The sequence below is a fragment of the Lampetra fluviatilis genome, chromosome 23, assembly GCF_964198595.1.
Source record: "Lampetra fluviatilis chromosome 23, kcLamFluv1.1, whole genome shotgun sequence".
Taxonomy (NCBI): Eukaryota; Metazoa; Chordata; class Hyperoartia; order Petromyzontiformes; family Petromyzontidae; genus Lampetra; species Lampetra fluviatilis.
This window is the reverse complement of record NC_136297.1, coordinates 5,515,769-5,534,031: the sequence shown is the minus strand read 5'-3', so window position 1 is coordinate 5,534,031 and position 18,263 is coordinate 5,515,769. Positions and strand designations below refer to the sequence as shown.

General features: G+C 53.1%; 1 protein-coding gene across 2 annotated transcripts in view; it reads right to left on the bottom strand.

Annotated features, from left to right (window-relative positions):
* Nucleotides 1-1,731: 1,731 nt before the first annotated feature.
* The window catches only part of LOC144940635 (acetyl-coenzyme A synthetase, cytoplasmic-like), a 55,072-nt gene continuing 38,540 nt past the window's right edge, over nt 1,732-18,263 (bottom strand). For both annotated transcript variants that reach the window (XM_078866892.1, XM_078866893.1), the window contains 10 exons: nt 15,857-16,027; nt 13,767-13,900; nt 12,390-12,522; nt 12,156-12,212; nt 11,222-11,302; nt 10,995-11,103; nt 9,631-9,699; nt 8,211-8,387; nt 7,233-7,307; nt 1,732-6,240 (listed from right to left, as the gene is read on the bottom strand). In XM_078866892.1, coding sequence (XP_078723018.1) covers nt 6,113-6,240; nt 7,233-7,307; nt 8,211-8,387; nt 9,631-9,699; nt 10,995-11,103; nt 11,222-11,302; nt 12,156-12,212; nt 12,390-12,522; nt 13,767-13,900; nt 15,857-16,027 — 1,134 coding nt within the window. In that variant the 3' untranslated portion in view covers nt 1,732-6,112. The remainder of the gene's footprint in view (nt 6,241-7,232; nt 7,308-8,210; nt 8,388-9,630; nt 9,700-10,994; nt 11,104-11,221; nt 11,303-12,155; nt 12,213-12,389; nt 12,523-13,766; nt 13,901-15,856; nt 16,028-18,263) is intronic.

Below are 18,263 nucleotides of genomic sequence, written 5' to 3'. Positions count from 1 at the left end.
AAAGTGTGTTGACCAGTGTTATTTTCACGTGTTTACACAAACAGACAGTCCACCGACGGCTGCATTAGAGAATGAAGTCGTGTACCTTGGCCACTTACTTTGCTGGGCTGCGTGACAGCTGCAGTCAGGGGGCCACGGTGACACACACGTGAGTGACGCTTCTCCCACAGTGCCACTTCTCCCGGCAAGACTTGTAGTTGTCCGACAGCTGGAGACGCTGAACTGTGGCTCATTTGAAGGCCGATTTAGACAAATTATTATCGAGGCTTCACCCCCACCCCGCCTCGTTTCCTATGCGTGCGTACATTGTCAGTAGACCCCCCCATACGCAACCTACGCATTTGGGTTAACCCCCCACTCCTCCTTCCATGCGTACGCACTCAATGGATGGCCCCTACCCACGCACTGAGGCTCACCTGGGCGACCCCCACCCCACCGTAATTACAGGGGCAGTGGGCAGGTGAGCACGTTGCCATGACGACCAGGTGATGCTCATCGCGGGCCCGCTTGTCCACATGGTGCCGTCGTCCGGCTCTGACACCCTTACGTATCATCGGGATCAGTTCAGATTATGAATCACTCGCTACTGTTGTTCGACCGTGGACGGGAATCGATCTCGGGTTGTGCGGATCACAACGCAGTACAGGAGGTACTGTACGCTAACCACTGTGCCACCGTTCCACCGTCTCATCATTCCGTGTCGATTACTCGCCGTGTTTGTGCTTGGAATGCAAAGCAAGCAAAGGCTTACGAGCCCAAGGGGTCCCAGATTCTTGACAAATGTTCCAAATATTAGCTCGAATTCCGATTCTAACATGGAGTGTATAAACATGCCCAATTCATTTACAAAGAAAATGAATGTCTCTCACTAAATCTGTCTCGTATCTCATGACACCAAATTTTTTTCATCCACGTTACTCTCATCTACCTCTTGTCGACATCTCTTCTGTCATCTCGCTCGGAGCATTAAAAACAGAACGAGAACGCGTGCTACCCCCCCTGCTGTGCGTGGACCACGGGGTCACGTGAAGAGATCTCGGATGTAGCTCCGCCATATCCTCTTCCGCGGGCCGTTCTTTCACGCGAAGCGTTGCACCCGTGCTCTGCGAGATTTCCCAAATAGATTCATCATCTCACGAAGAGATGACTTCGAGGTGCGTGCGAGAAGAACCACCAAGTTGCAAAGGCAGCAGCCAGGCGGTGAGTCAGCACCAACAACAATCCCCCAAGGTCTGCGATCCTCTACATATCAAGCTGTTTTCAGCCAAGTAACACGTGGGAGGAAACAGGTGCACCCGGAAAACAATCCTACGAGTGTGAGTGAGTTTGGCAACGCACCGTCTCATTAGGATAAAATCGATGGAGATGAATCCGCCTTCTCGTGGCCAGTGTCGTGTTACTTCCTCGCCGTCCACGAGAAGACAGTTGGAACAGATGGGGATTAGTCCGCCCGTAGCAGAACCCCATTCTCGTGGCGAGACAGGGTCATGGCTCACTCCCTCGACGGCCACGGCACACACGTTACGAGCTCAGCCCGGGGTCACATTTGGGAATGTGTTTATTTGTTTATAGGTGGACGCTCGGTCGATATTGCTTACCGCGCGACCACTGGAGGAGATTAAGGACCTGCAAGTTTCCGGAAACCAAAATATTTTTTTTCACCTACACAGGAACCCCCCCCCCCCCGCTAACTCAATTTCAAACTAAACCCCCCCCAACCCACCCCGCGCCTCCCTTCAACAATCAGCAATAAAACCCGAAGTAAAAGCGCGCATTTGCACGTTCATATACCCCCATACAAAATAGCCTACAGTGCTACAACCACGGACCGATGGGACGGGACAACAATAAAATCTTAGCAGTTATGATAGCGTCTTAAAATACAAAGGCACAAACGCCCCAACTGCAGGTTGCGATGCACGGGGATGCATTAAACATTTGCTGTCTTTGCGATGCAGCCGCCGCGCGTTGGCAGTGGTGCACAAACACAATCAACGACATCAACAACACAACTCAACGCGAGTTCGTCAACACCGCCGCCACCACCACCGCGTAGAAATGAATTGCTGTTTCAGGCAATGTCCCTTTTTTCACGGCAGATGAAGGCGAGCCTTTGCCCGAAATTTCACCGAAAACATCGATTCCATTTTTTTCTGGCAGTGTTATTGAGCATCGTGTTGAGTTTTTGCAGAGATAAACGAACTCTTTGTGGACTTAGCAGACATGGGTGCCAACTTTGGGCAAACCCTAACCCGTGTTACCTCCCAGGTCACGTTCAGGAAACGGCACGAGAGGATATTCTCACGGCTGCGCTGGACAGAGATCCCCCACGCGTTTCCGGGACGTACCGCGCATTGTCAAGGCCCCCATGTCCGACGTTTCGCCTCCACCTGCTGGGAGCTTCTTGAGAGCACCTGATTTTTTTCCAGCCGCCGAACAAGTGCCCAGCAGCACTCATTCTCATGTTGGGCCACGATCACTTTGATCATCCCCTTCATGCCCAGGCCTCTCTGTCAAGGACGCGCATTAAAATGGTAACACCCAGCTCGCTTTTACTGAAGACAATGGCTATAAGATCCACAACAGATAACACTGGTCAACAAAAAAAAATCATTTTTTTCTGGCCTGGACTTTTGCAACTGTTTTAGACTAATTTCAGGGTGCCGATTCCAAATCTGATCTCAGATTTGCTCTATCACATCTCATTTTATGCTATCGGCATACCCCATTTTCATTGATTTTACCCAAAATTAACTCTGTCACTTATGATTGCAAGTTGTTGCGAGTCAGTGACTGCTTTAGTGTTAAAATATGGTGCTGTAATTTTAGGATAGTGTGTTTATAATATAATTTTAAGTAGATATCCACATTTACTTAATATTTTTCTTCTGCAGTTTTTTTAATTGAAAATGCAATATTTGATATCTCAAAAACCTGATGTAATAGACAAAAATTGATGCCAGATTTGGAATCAGCACCCCAAAATTACCTTAGAGCCGTTGGAATACCTTATGCCATAAAAAGTGTGTTGACCAGTGTAATGTGTAGGTGACAGCTTTCTATATGCAGCTTACGGTACAATATAACAAACTAAAATTATTTGAGACACATGGCCATAATTCTGAGGTCTCCCTTGCTAGATACACAATATTATATCTATAACGCACCAACATGCCCAGATGCCTGCAGCATGGCCATCAGAAAGCGACACAGTATGAAGAATTCTTGACGGAGTGACATTCCATATGAAGAGGTACTGTTGATAGAAATTTACTCCATATTATGCGGAATTCCCGATAATAGCTGGAGATATTACAGGGATCCCCAGCATACAAGCGGAGTTCCGGATAACGTGGAGTTTCAGATAAAAGGGAGTTCCCAATTAAAATTCACATCCGGATGGGACAGCCATCCCTCCGTGTGCACTACTTAACTACACACAAAGTTCGTAACACATTCAGACGTCATTTATCGCTAACAGACATACTACTAACAATCATATTAATGAGAGGGCCAATCACAGTGTAAAATAAACCCACACAGACAGTTGGGGAAACACATTTCAACACAACTCCAAAATGAAACATTCTCTGACAAACAGCACCCCCCCCCCCCCCACGAATTTCCAAGGCTTCAAACTATTATTGTATACACAGGCGAGTGCTGAGGCGAGTAGATTCACCGGTGCCAGGTGAAACGATCACCGGTGATCCATTAATGAGGTTTTTTTTGGGTTAGATCGCGTAAATGCGTCGTTAAAACCCGCCGCCACAGCCAAATAGTCAGGGTTGTCACGTAAACAGAACGTCGCCAATTCGTCGCTAGTACAGCAACACCGGTTGTGTGTCGGAGAGCCAAGCCACTGATGAGTGGCGAGGACGAGGCGAGCGGTGTGTCAGGCGAGCGTTGTGCGAGTGTCACTTCAACCCCTTCCACAGGAAAGGGCTGCCCACGAGCGTGATTATCCGTGACTGGCAGACGATGACCGTGCAGCCATTAGTGTAGGCCCCACACGCACCACCACTGACAGTTTGGCCAACTTACAGAGCGGGTGAACGGTCACGTGACCCCACGGCGTCATCTCTCGCGACTCTCCGTGCCGTTGGTAAAGTGGAGTAGAGGGCACGCAGCCAGTGGCCATGGGCCCTTAGCGAAAGGTACACTGGACTATTTTCCAGGTAGCTGGTGGACTGCACTAAGAGGGGGGCACGTGACCAGTAGACATGGCTCAGAGTGAGAGGTAAACTGGATGCGGTGTGCCGGGTGCAGAGAGATTGTTCAGGTTGCTGAAATGATTCAACCGTGGGTGTAAGCTTTGGGTAAAGGCCGATGTAGCTCACATGAACAATCATCTCTTATTTCGTACACACACACTTGGCGGGGGTTTGCCGGGCTGACAATTTCACATATGAGACATTAAATTCAGTGATGTCCCTAAAGCTGCGGAGCTCTAGAGGTGATATCACAAGGTGGAGACGTCATCGTGCCCAGCGCTGTTCATCCCACGATCTCTGCCTCCTCGCTGCCAGCACTTTCTACCCCCCACGAGATCCCGTAGCTACTGCACTGATCTGCCCCGACAGTCTCCACCACCAAAATCTGATCTTAAGACTCACACGGAAACCCACAGAGACCCACAGACTCACACAGAGACCCATAGTCTCAAACATCTACCCTAGCAGTCATATGCGCTTGGGTCTTCTCATCCCCCTGGTCTCAGGCCTCGTGTAGACCGCTCCAATGCTGGTTTCGGCAATCGGCCCTCCTCCCCCATTCCTGCGTATACGCGCCACACCAGAGCGGTCATGGCCTGCGGCAATCTAACAGGGTGGAGGCGAGACCACATTCTTGTCGGAACGAAGCAGAATTATTGGAGGAGCGAAATTCCGAATTGAGAGGCAGAGGACAATGGTGCGTCCCCCACTCGCTGATGACTCAAACTGTTGGTGGATATTTTAAGTGACCTGCTGACCTTTTCTCTACTTTGGACTCGTATGTTTGTTTTTATTGTTTTCTGTTGTAACTTACTGGACATCCGTGAAATGGAGTTCCATAGCTCATTGGATTCCTTCAGGTTAAATAAAGATTCAGATTCTGAAAAAGCCTGATACGTGAACACGTAGAGAAAATGGCGTCGATAACGTGCGTTGTTAGGTTTGTCGGACAAAAATAATTAGCAAGCTGCCTTTCAACACAGAGGGGGGGACATGACGGTTAATCACACGTGACCGTATGCAACAGGGCCGGATTCGTGAACATCAATGGAAAATTCCAGTTGCACAATCGTGCAACCAATGCTGCCACGGGATGTGGCCGGTTAACTGGTCAGGACGGATGTGTGACCTTCTGGCATGCGACATCGTACGGTCTCGTTGATGAAATTCAATTGCGCATGAATTTGAACGTGATGTCACGGGCGTAGCCGTTCACGAGCCATGCTGCCGAATCGATTTCAATCTACGCCAATATTCATGACACGCGCGCTGAAACGGTGCGCAAAGCAATCACACCGCCCGTTTGTGGGAGTCGTGTGCAGTGGGTTCAACGTGATCCCTGCTTCCACTCGACACTACGACGTCTTAAAAACAAAATAATTTGAACATTCGACTGTAACCCCCTACAACGCGACTATTCATCCAATCACACGAAGGAGTGCATCGTCAACATTCTATTGAAACAACATCGTGATTGGATACCGATACCTCTAGAGTCTAGAGGGAGTGTATGAGATCATTTGTGATTGGCTACCACACTGCCTGCATAGGCAGGAGCTCTGTACAGCATGGAATAGGAAACCACAAGGCCGCATTGCTGGGACACGCGCAACCCACGTGTGATCATTGGCTACCGATGCCCGTGCAAAAAAATAATAATTACGAGTGGGATGTTGACACTTTATACATCTCCTGGGCCTGTAAATCCACCAAAGGTGCGGCGGTTGGGACCACACCGCAAACTTTTCTTTGACCGTTGTCGTGTTCGTTTGTTGTGTTTGCTGTTGGGTTGCCGCGTGTCCATTCGGCAGCGCCCTCGGTGCGACCGCGTGTGCCCGGTGAGACCGTGGTGCCGTGTGGGCGTGCGGCGTGACGCGGCGTGATGCGCCGGGCGTCGCTCATTGCACGACGGCGCATCGGAGTGCGAGCAACGAGTCGATGACGGCCGGGTCGGCCAGCGTCGACGTGTCGTCAAACTTGGTGTCGTTGCGCGCGATCTTGCGCAGGATCCGCCGCATGATTTTGCCTGGACGTGGTGGGGTGGGGGGGGTGAGCGGAGGCGCACGGACACACGGACGTGCAGACAAGCGGACGTAAAGACACGTGGGACGTGCAGACGCGTGGATATACAGACGCGTGACAGATGTATGGATACGCGGACACACAGACGCATGGACATACAAAGGCACATGAGCACAGTGATATAAACCGCACATTACATGCACACAGTGCCAAGGACACATTGACATACAGACACAAAATAGATGGATGCATGAAACAAAAAAAACACATGGACATAAACACATGAAAACATATGATAGGTGAATATCCAGATTATAAAGACGCGTTGAAACATGGACACAGACACACGTATACATTCATACACAGACACACGGTATAACAAAGACAACAATGTATAGAAAAATGTGGCAGTGGTGGTTGTGTTGGTTGTGGTGATAAAACTACGAACTATTTTTCTCATTTTAGCAGGCAAGGCCTCCACTGAGCTATACAGCTATTTTTCAGAAGCAACCTGGCCACAAATGATAGCTCAACAAAGTGGTTATCATGTGGAAATTTATAGCAGCCAAATACTCTAAATGCATGTTTCTAAATGTCGAGGGAAAAACTGGAGGACCGAGAGAAAAAATCCACACGACCATGGGGAGAGAGACATTCAAACGCCACGGTCGTGATCGAACCCACGACCTCCTGTATTCCAGGCGAGGTAGTTAACATCTCAGCACCGTGGTGCCCCTATAGTAGTGGTGATTGTGGTTTCCATTTCAAGGAGATTCAAATAGACCAGCACAACCTCATTTGCAAGAGTGACCTGGGTTGTCCGGGTGCCAGTAGGGGTGCCGATGATTGCTATGATTTCAATGTATAATCTCAATGAATAATTTGCGTTTTTATTATCTAATGTGCCTAATTTGGGTACCGGTACTGCCCACAGAGGGTGGTGTTGTTTCGGTTTGTGCAGTAATTGTGTGCGGTTTGAGTGGGTGAAGTTGTCACCTGATCTGGTCTTTGGGAGTCCAGGTGCATTCTGGATGTAGTCCGGGGTAGCGATGGGCCCAATTTTTTCTCGGACTGCGCCCAACCACACAAAGGTAAAGATCCCCCCCCGCCCAGTATAGCCACATAGACCGTTGGGGCAAGTGATGCTCACGATCGCCAGTCAACACCGGCACGGTGAAACAAGGGGGTGGATGTGGCCAGCGCCATGCCCGGCCGCCTTTGTCTCCACAGTAATGTTTATAACTCGCACCAGATATTTCGATTTAAAGCTTTCGTGACTGCAGGGATTCATCTTCTTGGTTCTTTCGGTAAAGTCACGTGACTTTACCGAAAGAACCAAGAAGATCGCACCAGATACTCATTTAAGACTGAGTCAACCTAGTAGAGTCAACCTACGAGAGGGCCGGGTTCGGTACCACTTACAACCCTACTCACACTCAAAGCTCCGCAGAGAGAGATTCCAAACATTGACTGCTGGTCAACTCGCTGACCCCCTCCTCTTCCCTCCCCGTGGCCCCACACTGACCATGCCCCCCCCCGCCTCAACACTTCCTGTGCACTGCCCCTCACCCCCAGGATGCGACTGAACTACAGTCCCCCACACACTGTCACTCGTGCCCCCCAATCTACCCCATGTCCCCTACTCTCCCTCATTCTCCCCGTGCTCCCCACTCTCTCCGTAGCCCCCACTCTCTCCGTAGCCCCCACTCTGTCCGTGCCCCCCACTCTGTCCGTGCCCCCCACTCTCTCTGTGCTACCCCACTCTCTCTCTGTGCCCCTTCACTCTCCCCATGCCCCCCCCCACTCTCTCCCCGCCCCCCCCACACTCTCCCTGCCCCCCCACACTCTCCATGCCCTCACTCTCTCCATTGCCCCCACTTTCTCCATGCCCCCCACACTCTGTGCCCCCTCACTCTCTCCGTGCCCCCCACTATCCAACGTGCCCCCCCCCTCCGCACTCTCCCCGTGTCTCACCCTGCTGCTTGAGCTCCTTGACGAGGTCCCCGCTGAAGTGCTGCCCCTCCTTGAGCGACACGAAGCAGTAGAGGCTCTCGCCCTTGACAGGGTGCGGCGCGCTCACCACGGCCGCCTCGGCCACGCTGGCGTGGGACACCAGCGCCGACTCCACCTCCGCCGTGCTCAGCAGGTGGCCTGCACGCACACGCGCACACACACGAATAGTTACACACACACACAGGTGGCCTGCACGCACACGCGCACGCACACACACACACACACGCGCACACGCGCACAAATAGTTACGCACACGCGCACAAATAGTTACACACACGCGAATAGTTACACACGTACACACACACAGGTGGCCTGCACGCACACGCGCACACACACACACGCGCACACACACACACGAATAGTTACATAGGCACACAGGTGGCCTGCACGCACACGCACATGTAGTAGAGTTACCCACTCCATGTTCACAAACTGGGAGAGCTAATCGTTGACAAGGTTTTCCCGCTCAAACTAACGGTCAGGGTCTCACAAGTTGTGAGAGCTGACCGTAAACAAGGTTTTCCCGCGCGACCTAACGGTCAGGGTCAGATAGGGTGAATTGGGATCCTAAAGCAGATTGGGAACGACCAATCACAGGGTTCCACAAGGTGGCCGGGGATTGGACAACCCGGGCACGAACAAGTATAAAGCGAGAGCGCTCAGAGCTCTCGGGGAGTTCGACTACACGAAGACCCAAGACGGCGGAAGAAGCCTAAGACCCTGGACCAAGCCCTCCAGCCCTTATAAGGGCTAGGGTTCAGAGTAACCAGTGGTCGGGGAGACATCCCTTAGGAGGACATTGAAAGAGCGGGATATTAAGTAGCCTGTAGGGTGCGGAGGCTTGTACGTTCTGAGTGTAACGGGTGAGGGGACCGAATACCCCTCAGTGCATAGGGACTGTGTTCATAAGACGAATAAAAGTGTGTGCTACAAAAGACGTTGAAGAGTCCGTCTGTACAACACTACACACACACACACAGGTGACCTGCACACACACGCGCACACACACACACATACACACGAATAGTTACACAGGCACACAGGTGACCTGCACACACACACACACACGAATAGTTACACAGGCACACAGGTGACCTGCACACACACGCACATACACACGCATATAGTTACACACCCGTATACCTACACACACATACAAGGGCCTTGTACATGTGCACACACAAATACAATACAGAATTACGGTTGGACAGGCAGCCTGCATTTGCATATTTAGCACACACATACACAGGTAGCCTGCATACGCACGCGCAAATACACGCGTCCGCACGCGCACAGTCACACCCATACGCTCGTGGGAGCAGGCTCCTGGTGGATGTGACACGGCCGTCGCGAGCCTCCGTGGTGTCGCGCGGCCGCTCACCGGACACGTTGAGCATGTCATCGATGCGGCCTGTGATCCAGTAGTAGCCGTCCTTGTCGCGCCTGCAGCCTGCGCAAAGACAAAGATCCCCCCCTCTCTATAGCCTTGGCAGACTGTTGGCGCAAGTGCTGTTGGTGAGCACTTTTTTTTTTACTTACACCAGATAAGGCCCACCGAGCCATATGGAGCTCGTTGTCATAAGCAACCAGGCTACAAATGATAACAACGAAGCGGCTTATCATGCAGAAATGTATTGCAGTCGAATACTCTCAGAATGTTCTAAATGTGGCGGGAAAACCGGAGGACCCTGAGAAAAATCCACGTGACCACGGCAAGAACATCCAAACTCCCAAATACACAGGGCATCAGGATCGAGATCAAACCCACGACCTGTATGCCAGGCGAGGTAGTTAACATCTCGCCACCGTGGCGCATCAAGGCCAGCACAGCACACGAGGGGGTGGGTAGCCAGAACCACGCCAGGTACTCATTTGAGGCCGAGTCGACCTAGGGGAGGCCCAGCACGGGTACAAATAATCGTCACTGGTGGTGGCAGTGAGCAGGAATGGAACTCGGGTCCCCGGGTTCGTAGTGCAGCGTGGATTTGTAACGCAGCGCGCTAACCACTCCCCACAGAACATGCACAGACAAAGATTGCTCCGTGTAGCCCATAACACAGACTGCTTATGCAAGTGCTGTTCGCGAGCGCCTATGAAGGCCGGCAGGGCACGCGAGAGGGTGGCTGGCCAGCACCACGCCCGAATAACAGCTCACCCAGACTGGATGGAATCCCCGATGCTGCTATCAATGATGAGCTATTTAAACCCTATGACCTTTGACATAGGTAAAAAAAATCCATAGTCTAACAGAAAACAAATGATGCTATTAGACCACCACTAGTCAACGATAATTAACTGCCTTATTCACTTGGACTTTACCCAAATCACCCGAGTTGACCTCGGGGACGTCTAGGATTGGCTAAGATATTCACCACTGACGTGAGCATCGTGAAGGAGCCGAAACAACGCCACGTGACCAACAATTATCTGTAGCTGGGGAGTGCTGGGGAGTGGTGAGGAGTGTAAAGGTACGATGAGGAGTGGTGAGGAGTGTGGAGGAGAGGTGAGGTGCAATGAGGATCGGTGAGGTACGGCAAAAAAAAAAGCTACGGTGAAGTGCTGCAAGGTGTGGCGGGAAGCGATGCATAGAGGAGTGATGAGGTGCAATTGGGTGCGGTGGGAAGTGGTGCGGTGAGGCAAGGTACGGGTGAGGAGCGGTGAGGATTGGCAAGGTACGATGATGAGTGGTGTGTTGAGGAGAGGTGAGGAGCGGTGCGGTGAGGGGCGGGAGGTGAGGAGCGGTACCGTCGCCCGTGACGTAGAACCCCGGGAACTTCTGGAAGTAGGTGGCCTCGAAGCGCTGGTGGTCTCCGTACACGGAGCGCATCATGCCCGGCCACGGCTGCTTGAACACCTGCGAAGCACGGCAACACTCTACAACACACGCTGGTGTGCGGCTGTGTCAGGGTGCGGCGGTGTGCTGCTGCGTGGCTGTGCCGTATTGCGTCAAACTGTCTCGCGCGCGCCGGTACCAGGTATCCCTCCGCCTCCCCGTGTAACTCCTCTCCGTGCTCGTTCAAGATAGCCGGGACAACACCAAAAAACGGCAGGGTCTGCACCACGCACCAACACGGAAACCCACGCACACACACACGCACATCAACAAGCACACGCAGACAACAGCAAGGGCCACCATTCGCCCCGAAGTGGGGTTGACGTCACCGCGCCTACTGCGCCAGGCTGGGTGCACTTTGAGGCTATCTGGATTAGAGCATGCTCGCTGGTTTTCAGGAGATCGTGGGATAAGCATGTGTGTGTGTGTGTGTGAATGACGTCACCCTGCTGCTGCTACTCTATTTAAGACCGGGAGAACGTGAGGGCTTCACCATTCTGGCAAATCGCCCGATGATGCTGGATGTAATTACCAGCGAAACGTCGTACGACTCAAATTTTAAACGATGTTGATTCGCTCTTCAACACACCGGTGGGCTAAAGTAGTGAACTATTTGTCCTTTGTCAACGTGACACATTTTTTACTGTTTGGCCGTGTCGGGTGGTGGAGGTTTACGACACATTTATAAATAACGCAATCTAACCCAAAAACCTTTATTATGAATAATATTGGTCGCGAAAGCCTACGTGTTCAACTGTGTGAATCAACACTGCGCGATGAGCCTGGCGAATCAAGTTTGATTCCCGCTCACGCCCAACACCGGTGACAATTATCTGAGCCGGTGCTGGGCCTCCCCCTAGTTCGACTCAGCATCAAACGAGTACCTGGTGCGGTGTGTAAACATCGCCACTAGGGAGACAAAGGCGGTCGGGCGTGGTGCCAGCCACCCGTCCCCTCGTGTGCCATGCTGGCCTTCATAGGTGCTCGTGAACAGCACTTGCCCCAACAGTCTGTTAAGGCTATATGGGGGGGGGTCTTTGTCTTTGTGTGTGTGTGTGCTCTGCGTCACTCACGGCTGAGCCAGGCTTGAGGGGAGTGGCTCCTGGCAGAGGAGTGAGGACGTGGCCACCCTGCGCAGACACAGTCACCCCGATAAGCGTCGCACAGCTCTCCTTGTGGCGGTCACGGTGATAATGGTGGACGTGTTTGACATGGTGGGTGTGGTGGACCCGGCGAGTGTGATGGACGTGGGAGACGCATCGCGCGGGGTGATCATCGTGGGCACAATGGACGAGGTGGATACCCACCGTCTCCGTCTGCCAGAACGTGTCCACGATGGGGCAGTGTCCCCCGCCCACGACGCGGTGGTACCAGCGCCAGGCCTCTGGGTTGATGGGCTCGCCGACGGTGCCCAGCACCTTCAGCGACGACACGTTGTGTCTGCGCATCATCAACAGCAGCAACAACAACAACGGCCACCATTCGGCATGGATACCTCTTTTGCACTGCACAACTGCACCGTACCAGGGCCGTTCTCTAGCCAGTCCAATGCAGCTCAGGAGGCACCAGTTTGTTTTTTCATTGCAGCAGCCAAGCCATGCAGCTGATGTCACACACAGCGAACAAGCGGAGACGCGGTGCAGGTGACGCGATAGCAACGCCGCATCCTCACTGCGTACCGACTCGTGTCGCGCGCGGTGAACGCGCTATTCTCCCTGGCCCTAGCCTTGCTTGGCCACGAGCCAAATCCAGACATGGTGTGCGTCCACACGTGGCATTCTACAGGTTTACACACAAGCACCGTGGTAATAACCAGGGCAGCCTGTCGGATTCCAACCACGAACCTCTACTGCAATAAGTGGCGACCGCGCCGCTGCTGGGGGGGCTCTCGTCGCCACGTCGCCCCCGCGCGACGAGTCCGGGGACTCATCTTCTTGGTTCTTTCGGTAAAGTCACGTAGAAGGGAAGTAATAAAATAATACAAATAAAACATAATAAAATAATTATTTTATCATGTTTAAAAAATTTTTTCTTTTATATGTTTTAATAAGGCGCCTAAAGCCATCGAGAGTCAACTGTAATTTAAAAGCTTCGGCTGTCTGCGGTGTGCAGATAGAGAAATAAATGAACTGCTGCAATAGATTTCGATTTAAAGCTTTCGTGACTGCATGGAAATAATAAAATAATAAAAATTAAACATAATAAAATAATTATTTTAAAGCTTTCGTGACTGCAGGGATTCATCTTCTTGCTTATTTCGGTAAAGTCACGTAGAAGGGAAGTAATAAAATAATAAAAATAAAACACAATAAAATAATTCTCACGACGTTTCGGCCACAACGCAAGCAGCCGTCCTCAGGTGAAAACCAGGTCCGTGAGAATTATTTTATTGTGTTTTATTTTTATTATTTTATTACTTCCCTTCTACGTGACTTTACCGAAAGAACCAAGAAGATGAATCCCTGCAGTCACGAAAGCTTTAAATCGAAATTTAATTACGTTTTATTTTTATTATTTTATTATGTTTTATTTTTATTCTTTTATTTTGTTTTATTTTTATTATTTTATTATCTTTTATTTTGATTATTTTATTATTACTTCCATTCTACGTGACTTTACCGAAAGAACCAAGAAGATGAATCCCTGCAGTCACGAAAGCTTTAAATCGAAATCCGGGGACTCACTTGAGGACGTCCTCGTCTTTGTACTTCATGAGCAGGCGGATGGCCGTCGGTGCCGTGTAGAACTTGGTCACGCCATACTTCTCCACCACCTGCCAGCAGCGGCTCTGGTCCGGGTAGGTGGGTAAGCCCTCGAACTGCACGTACACACGCAAAGGCAAAAGTCCCCCGTGTAGGCTACACGGGATGTTGGGGGCAAGCGCTGTTCGGCAGGGGAGGCCCGCAGGACTGGTTCCGGCATCACTCGCCGCTCGTTTCGGCCGCGAGCGGGAATTGAACTCGGGGGTCACCAGGTTGGCAGCACAGTGCAATAGCAATAACAAATATTGTGCCGCTCGCTGCAACGACGACGAAAGCCGACGACATTCGCCACTCAGTGACAGTAACATCGCCAAAGAGCTGGTGCCAGGCTAGGTGCCACTTTGAAGGCTCGCTGGCAGGAGGTCACAGGATCGCTCCGGATAAAACCAGAACAAAGATCCCCACGTGGCCTACACGGGCTGTTGGGGCAAGGTGCCGTCAGCTAGCACCGATGAAGGCCGATCGCAGATTATTTGGCAATATTGCATTGGCAGAGTTGCGCAAGCACACGTAACAAAAAAAAAACTGAACACATTCATCAACAAAACTGCCCTGAAGAGAAGAGCAGGCGTCACACCGATGATGCTTCTGTGAGAGTGAAAGAAATCGACTGGGAATATGAAACGGGAGGCATACGTCCTGCGAGTAGCTGACGAGGGACAGAACCAACTTCCAGAATGGCGATCGTGAGAAGCAGAGGTCGCAACCGGGTACCCGATACCCGTACCCTACCCGATACCCGGCTACCCGATACCCGTACTTTACCCGATACCCGGCTACCCGTACCCGGCCGGGTGCGGGTACGGGTACCCGTTTGCGACCCTGGTGCGGCCTGGTACGGGTAGGCCGTGAGTCACTGGTGAGTAACCGTTTGTCACTCATTTCCCAACGTCTTGTCTCTTCTCACAATTCAAGTTCCTAGAATCAACCCACCCGCGCCTGCAACATGGCTTCATCCGAGAGGTCGCAATCGAGTACCCGTACCCTACCCGATACCCGGCCGGGTACAGGTAGCCGGGTATCGGGTAGGGTACGGGTACCCGATTGCGACCCTGGTGCGGCCGGGTATGGGTAAGGAATCAAAACCCGTTTGCGACCTCTGGCGAGAAGGCAACAGAAGCAGGGGAGAGACACGGCGGCAGCAGCGAGATGAGATCACGGAGTTCGGAGGTCGCGACCGGACAGGAGTAGCCGGGGGGAAGGAAGAAACAGAGGAGAATGATTGGGGGGGTGGGGGGGGGGAGACCTCTGCCCAGCGGTGGAAATTACAGGCTGACAACAACCACGACGGCAAAGAGGAAACGGCACGTTATAGGCAAGGTTCAGTTATTGTAAGGGCTTGGATGAGGAGAGACGAAGAGCAGTGCGAGGGAGGAAGTAAAAAGAGGTGACCTGTAGTTTTGTGGGTGAGTGAGTTAGTGAGAGGGTGAGTGTTGTTGTGACCTGCAGTGTGGGACGTGGGTGGGTGTGTGAGTGAGTGGGTGGGTGGGCGAGTTTGCGTGTGTGACAACCGGTGAGTGGGTGGGTGTGTGTGAACGAGTGTATTGTTGGGTCTGCCCCGTGACCTCCTGCCAGCGGGCGTTCGACACTTCACGTGGCCTCAAGGTGCACATGGCCTGGCATAAGCGTCGTGGTGACGTCACCGCCACTTAGTGGCGAATGGCGGTTGTTGTTGTTGTGCGGTGTGCTGCTGCGTGGCTGTCAGGTGCTCGCTTACAGCACTCGCCCCAACAGTCTGTCCGGGTGAAACGGGGGATCTGTGTTGTGGCCTGCAGTGTGGTGATGGCTAAACACGGCGTGATAGATGAGACGGAAACAGTTAGTGTGTGGTGGAGACCGATTTCTCAACATGGATGGAGGACCAGTAGCCGTCATAGTAGCGATGATAGAAGAACGACACGGAGGCGACCGACCGCCGGCCGACTGGCGAGGGAGCGAATGAGCGAGCGAGGACTGGATCAGTAATCGCCCCGACTGGCTGGTGTTGAACACTGTGGCGGTGTTGAGGCTACCAGGATGCTGGTGGCTCCGTTGGCGAGCGGGCCGTAGGTGATGTAGGAGTGGCCGGTAATCCAGCCGATGTCGGCCGTGCACCAGTACACGTCGTCGGGGCGGAGGTCGAACACCAGCTTGTGCGTGTGTGCAGCGTACACCACGTATCCCCCCACCGTGTGCAGCACGCCCTACACACGTGCACGTGCGCACACACACACACACACGTGCGCACACACACACACACACGTGCGCACACACACACACACACGTGCGCACACACACACACACACGTGCGCACACACACACACACACGTGCGCACACACACACACACACGTGCGCACACACACACACGTGCGCACACACACACACACACGTGCGCACACACACACACACACACGTGCGCACACACACACACACACGTGCGCACACACACACACACACACGTGCGCACACACACACACACACACGTGCGCACACACACACACGCACGTGCGCACACACACACACGCGCGCACACACACACACGCGCGCACACACACGCGCGCACACACACGCGCGCACACACACACACACGTGCGCACACACACACGTGCGCACACACACACACACACACGCGCGCGCACACACACACACACACACACGTGCGCACACACACACACACACGTGCGCACACACACACACACGTGCGCACACACACACACACGTACGCACACACACACGTGCACAGACACACACACACGCGCGCGCACACACACGCGCGCGCACACACACACACACGTGCACAGACACACACACGCGCGCACACAACGGACAAAGATCCCCGGTATAGCCTTGCATAGACTGTCAGGGCAAGTGCTGTTTGCAAGCAGCACCCCTGAAGGCCGGCACGACACACGAGGGGATGGGTGGCCAACACCACGCCCGGCCGGTGCCCATGTCTACACACACCGCGCCATTTAAGGCCGAGTCGACCTTGGGGAGGTCCAGAACCAGTATTCGCCACTGATATTGGCCGTTAGTGGGAACTGAACTCGGGTCACCAGGTTCGCAGCGAGGTGCACTAACAACTGGCCTTTCATGGGCTATTGGGAGCAAGTGCTGTTGGCCAGTAGCACCTCTGAAGGCCGACACGGCACACGAGGGGGTGGGCGGCAAACATCACGCCCAGCCAACCACCTCGCCTTGGTCTCGGTGCTGATGTCTGTCTCCCTGCTGCTGATGTATACACATTGCAGCAGGTACATATTTAAGGCCGAGTTGACCTAGGGGAGGCCAGGGACCAGTACCAATATACATCACTGATGTTGGCGGCGAACAGGAATCCAATTTCGGTCTACGGGTTCATAGAGCAGTGCACGAAACACAGCACGACCGCTCCCACACACAAACACACGTACACACGTGTATAGACTTGAGTGCATGTACACGTGTGCCATGGCGGTATGTGTTCCATGGTGGTGAGTGTGTAAGAGTGTCCCATGGCGGGTGAGTGTGTGTGTGCCGTGCCAGTGTGTGTGCCGTGCCAGTGTATATGTGTGTGACACGGTGTGTGTGTGTGTGCCATAGCGGGTGAGTGTGTGTGCCGTGGTGGTGTGTGTGTGTGTGCCGTGGTGATGTGTGTGTGTGCTGTGGTGGTGTGTGTGTGCGTGTGCCGTGGCATGTGTGTGTGACATGGCGTGTATCCCGTGGCATGTGTGTGCCGTGGTGGTGTGTGTGTGTGTGCCGTGTCGGTGTATGTGTGTGCCGTGGTGGTGTGTGTGTGTGTGCCGTGGTGTGTGTGTGTGGTGGTGGTGTGTGTGTGTGTGCCGTGGTGTGTGTGTGTGTGCCGTGGTGGTGTGTGTATATGTGCCGTGGCGGTGTGTGTGTGCCGTGGTGGTGTGTGTGTGTGTGCCGTGGTGGTGTGTGTGCCGTGGTGGTGTATGCCGTGGTGAGTGTGTGTGTGTCCCGTGGTGGTGTGTGTGTGTGTGCCGTGGCGGTGTGTGTGTGCCATGGCGGGGTGTGTGTGTGTGTGTGTGCCGTGGTGGAGTGTGTGTGTGTGTGTGCCGTGGCGGGGTGTGTGTGTGTGCCGTGGTGGTGTGTGTGTGTGTGTGCCGTGGCGGGGTGTGTGTGTGTGCCGTGGTGGTGTGTGTGTGCTGTGGTGGTGTGTGTGTGCCGTGGCGGTGTGTGTGTGTGTGCCGTGGTGAGTGTGTGTGTGCCGTGGTGGTGTGTGTGTGCCGTGGTGGTGTGTGTGTGTGCCGTGGTGGTGAGTGTGTGTGTGCCGTGGCGGTGTGTGTGTGTGCCGTGGCGGTGTGTGTGTGTGCCGTGGTGGTGAGTGTGTGTGTGCCGTGGCGGTTTGTGTGTGTGCCGTGGCGGTGTGTGTGTGTGTGCCGTGGCGGTGTGTGTGTGTGTGTGCCGTGGTGGTAGTGGTGTGAGTGTGTGTGCCG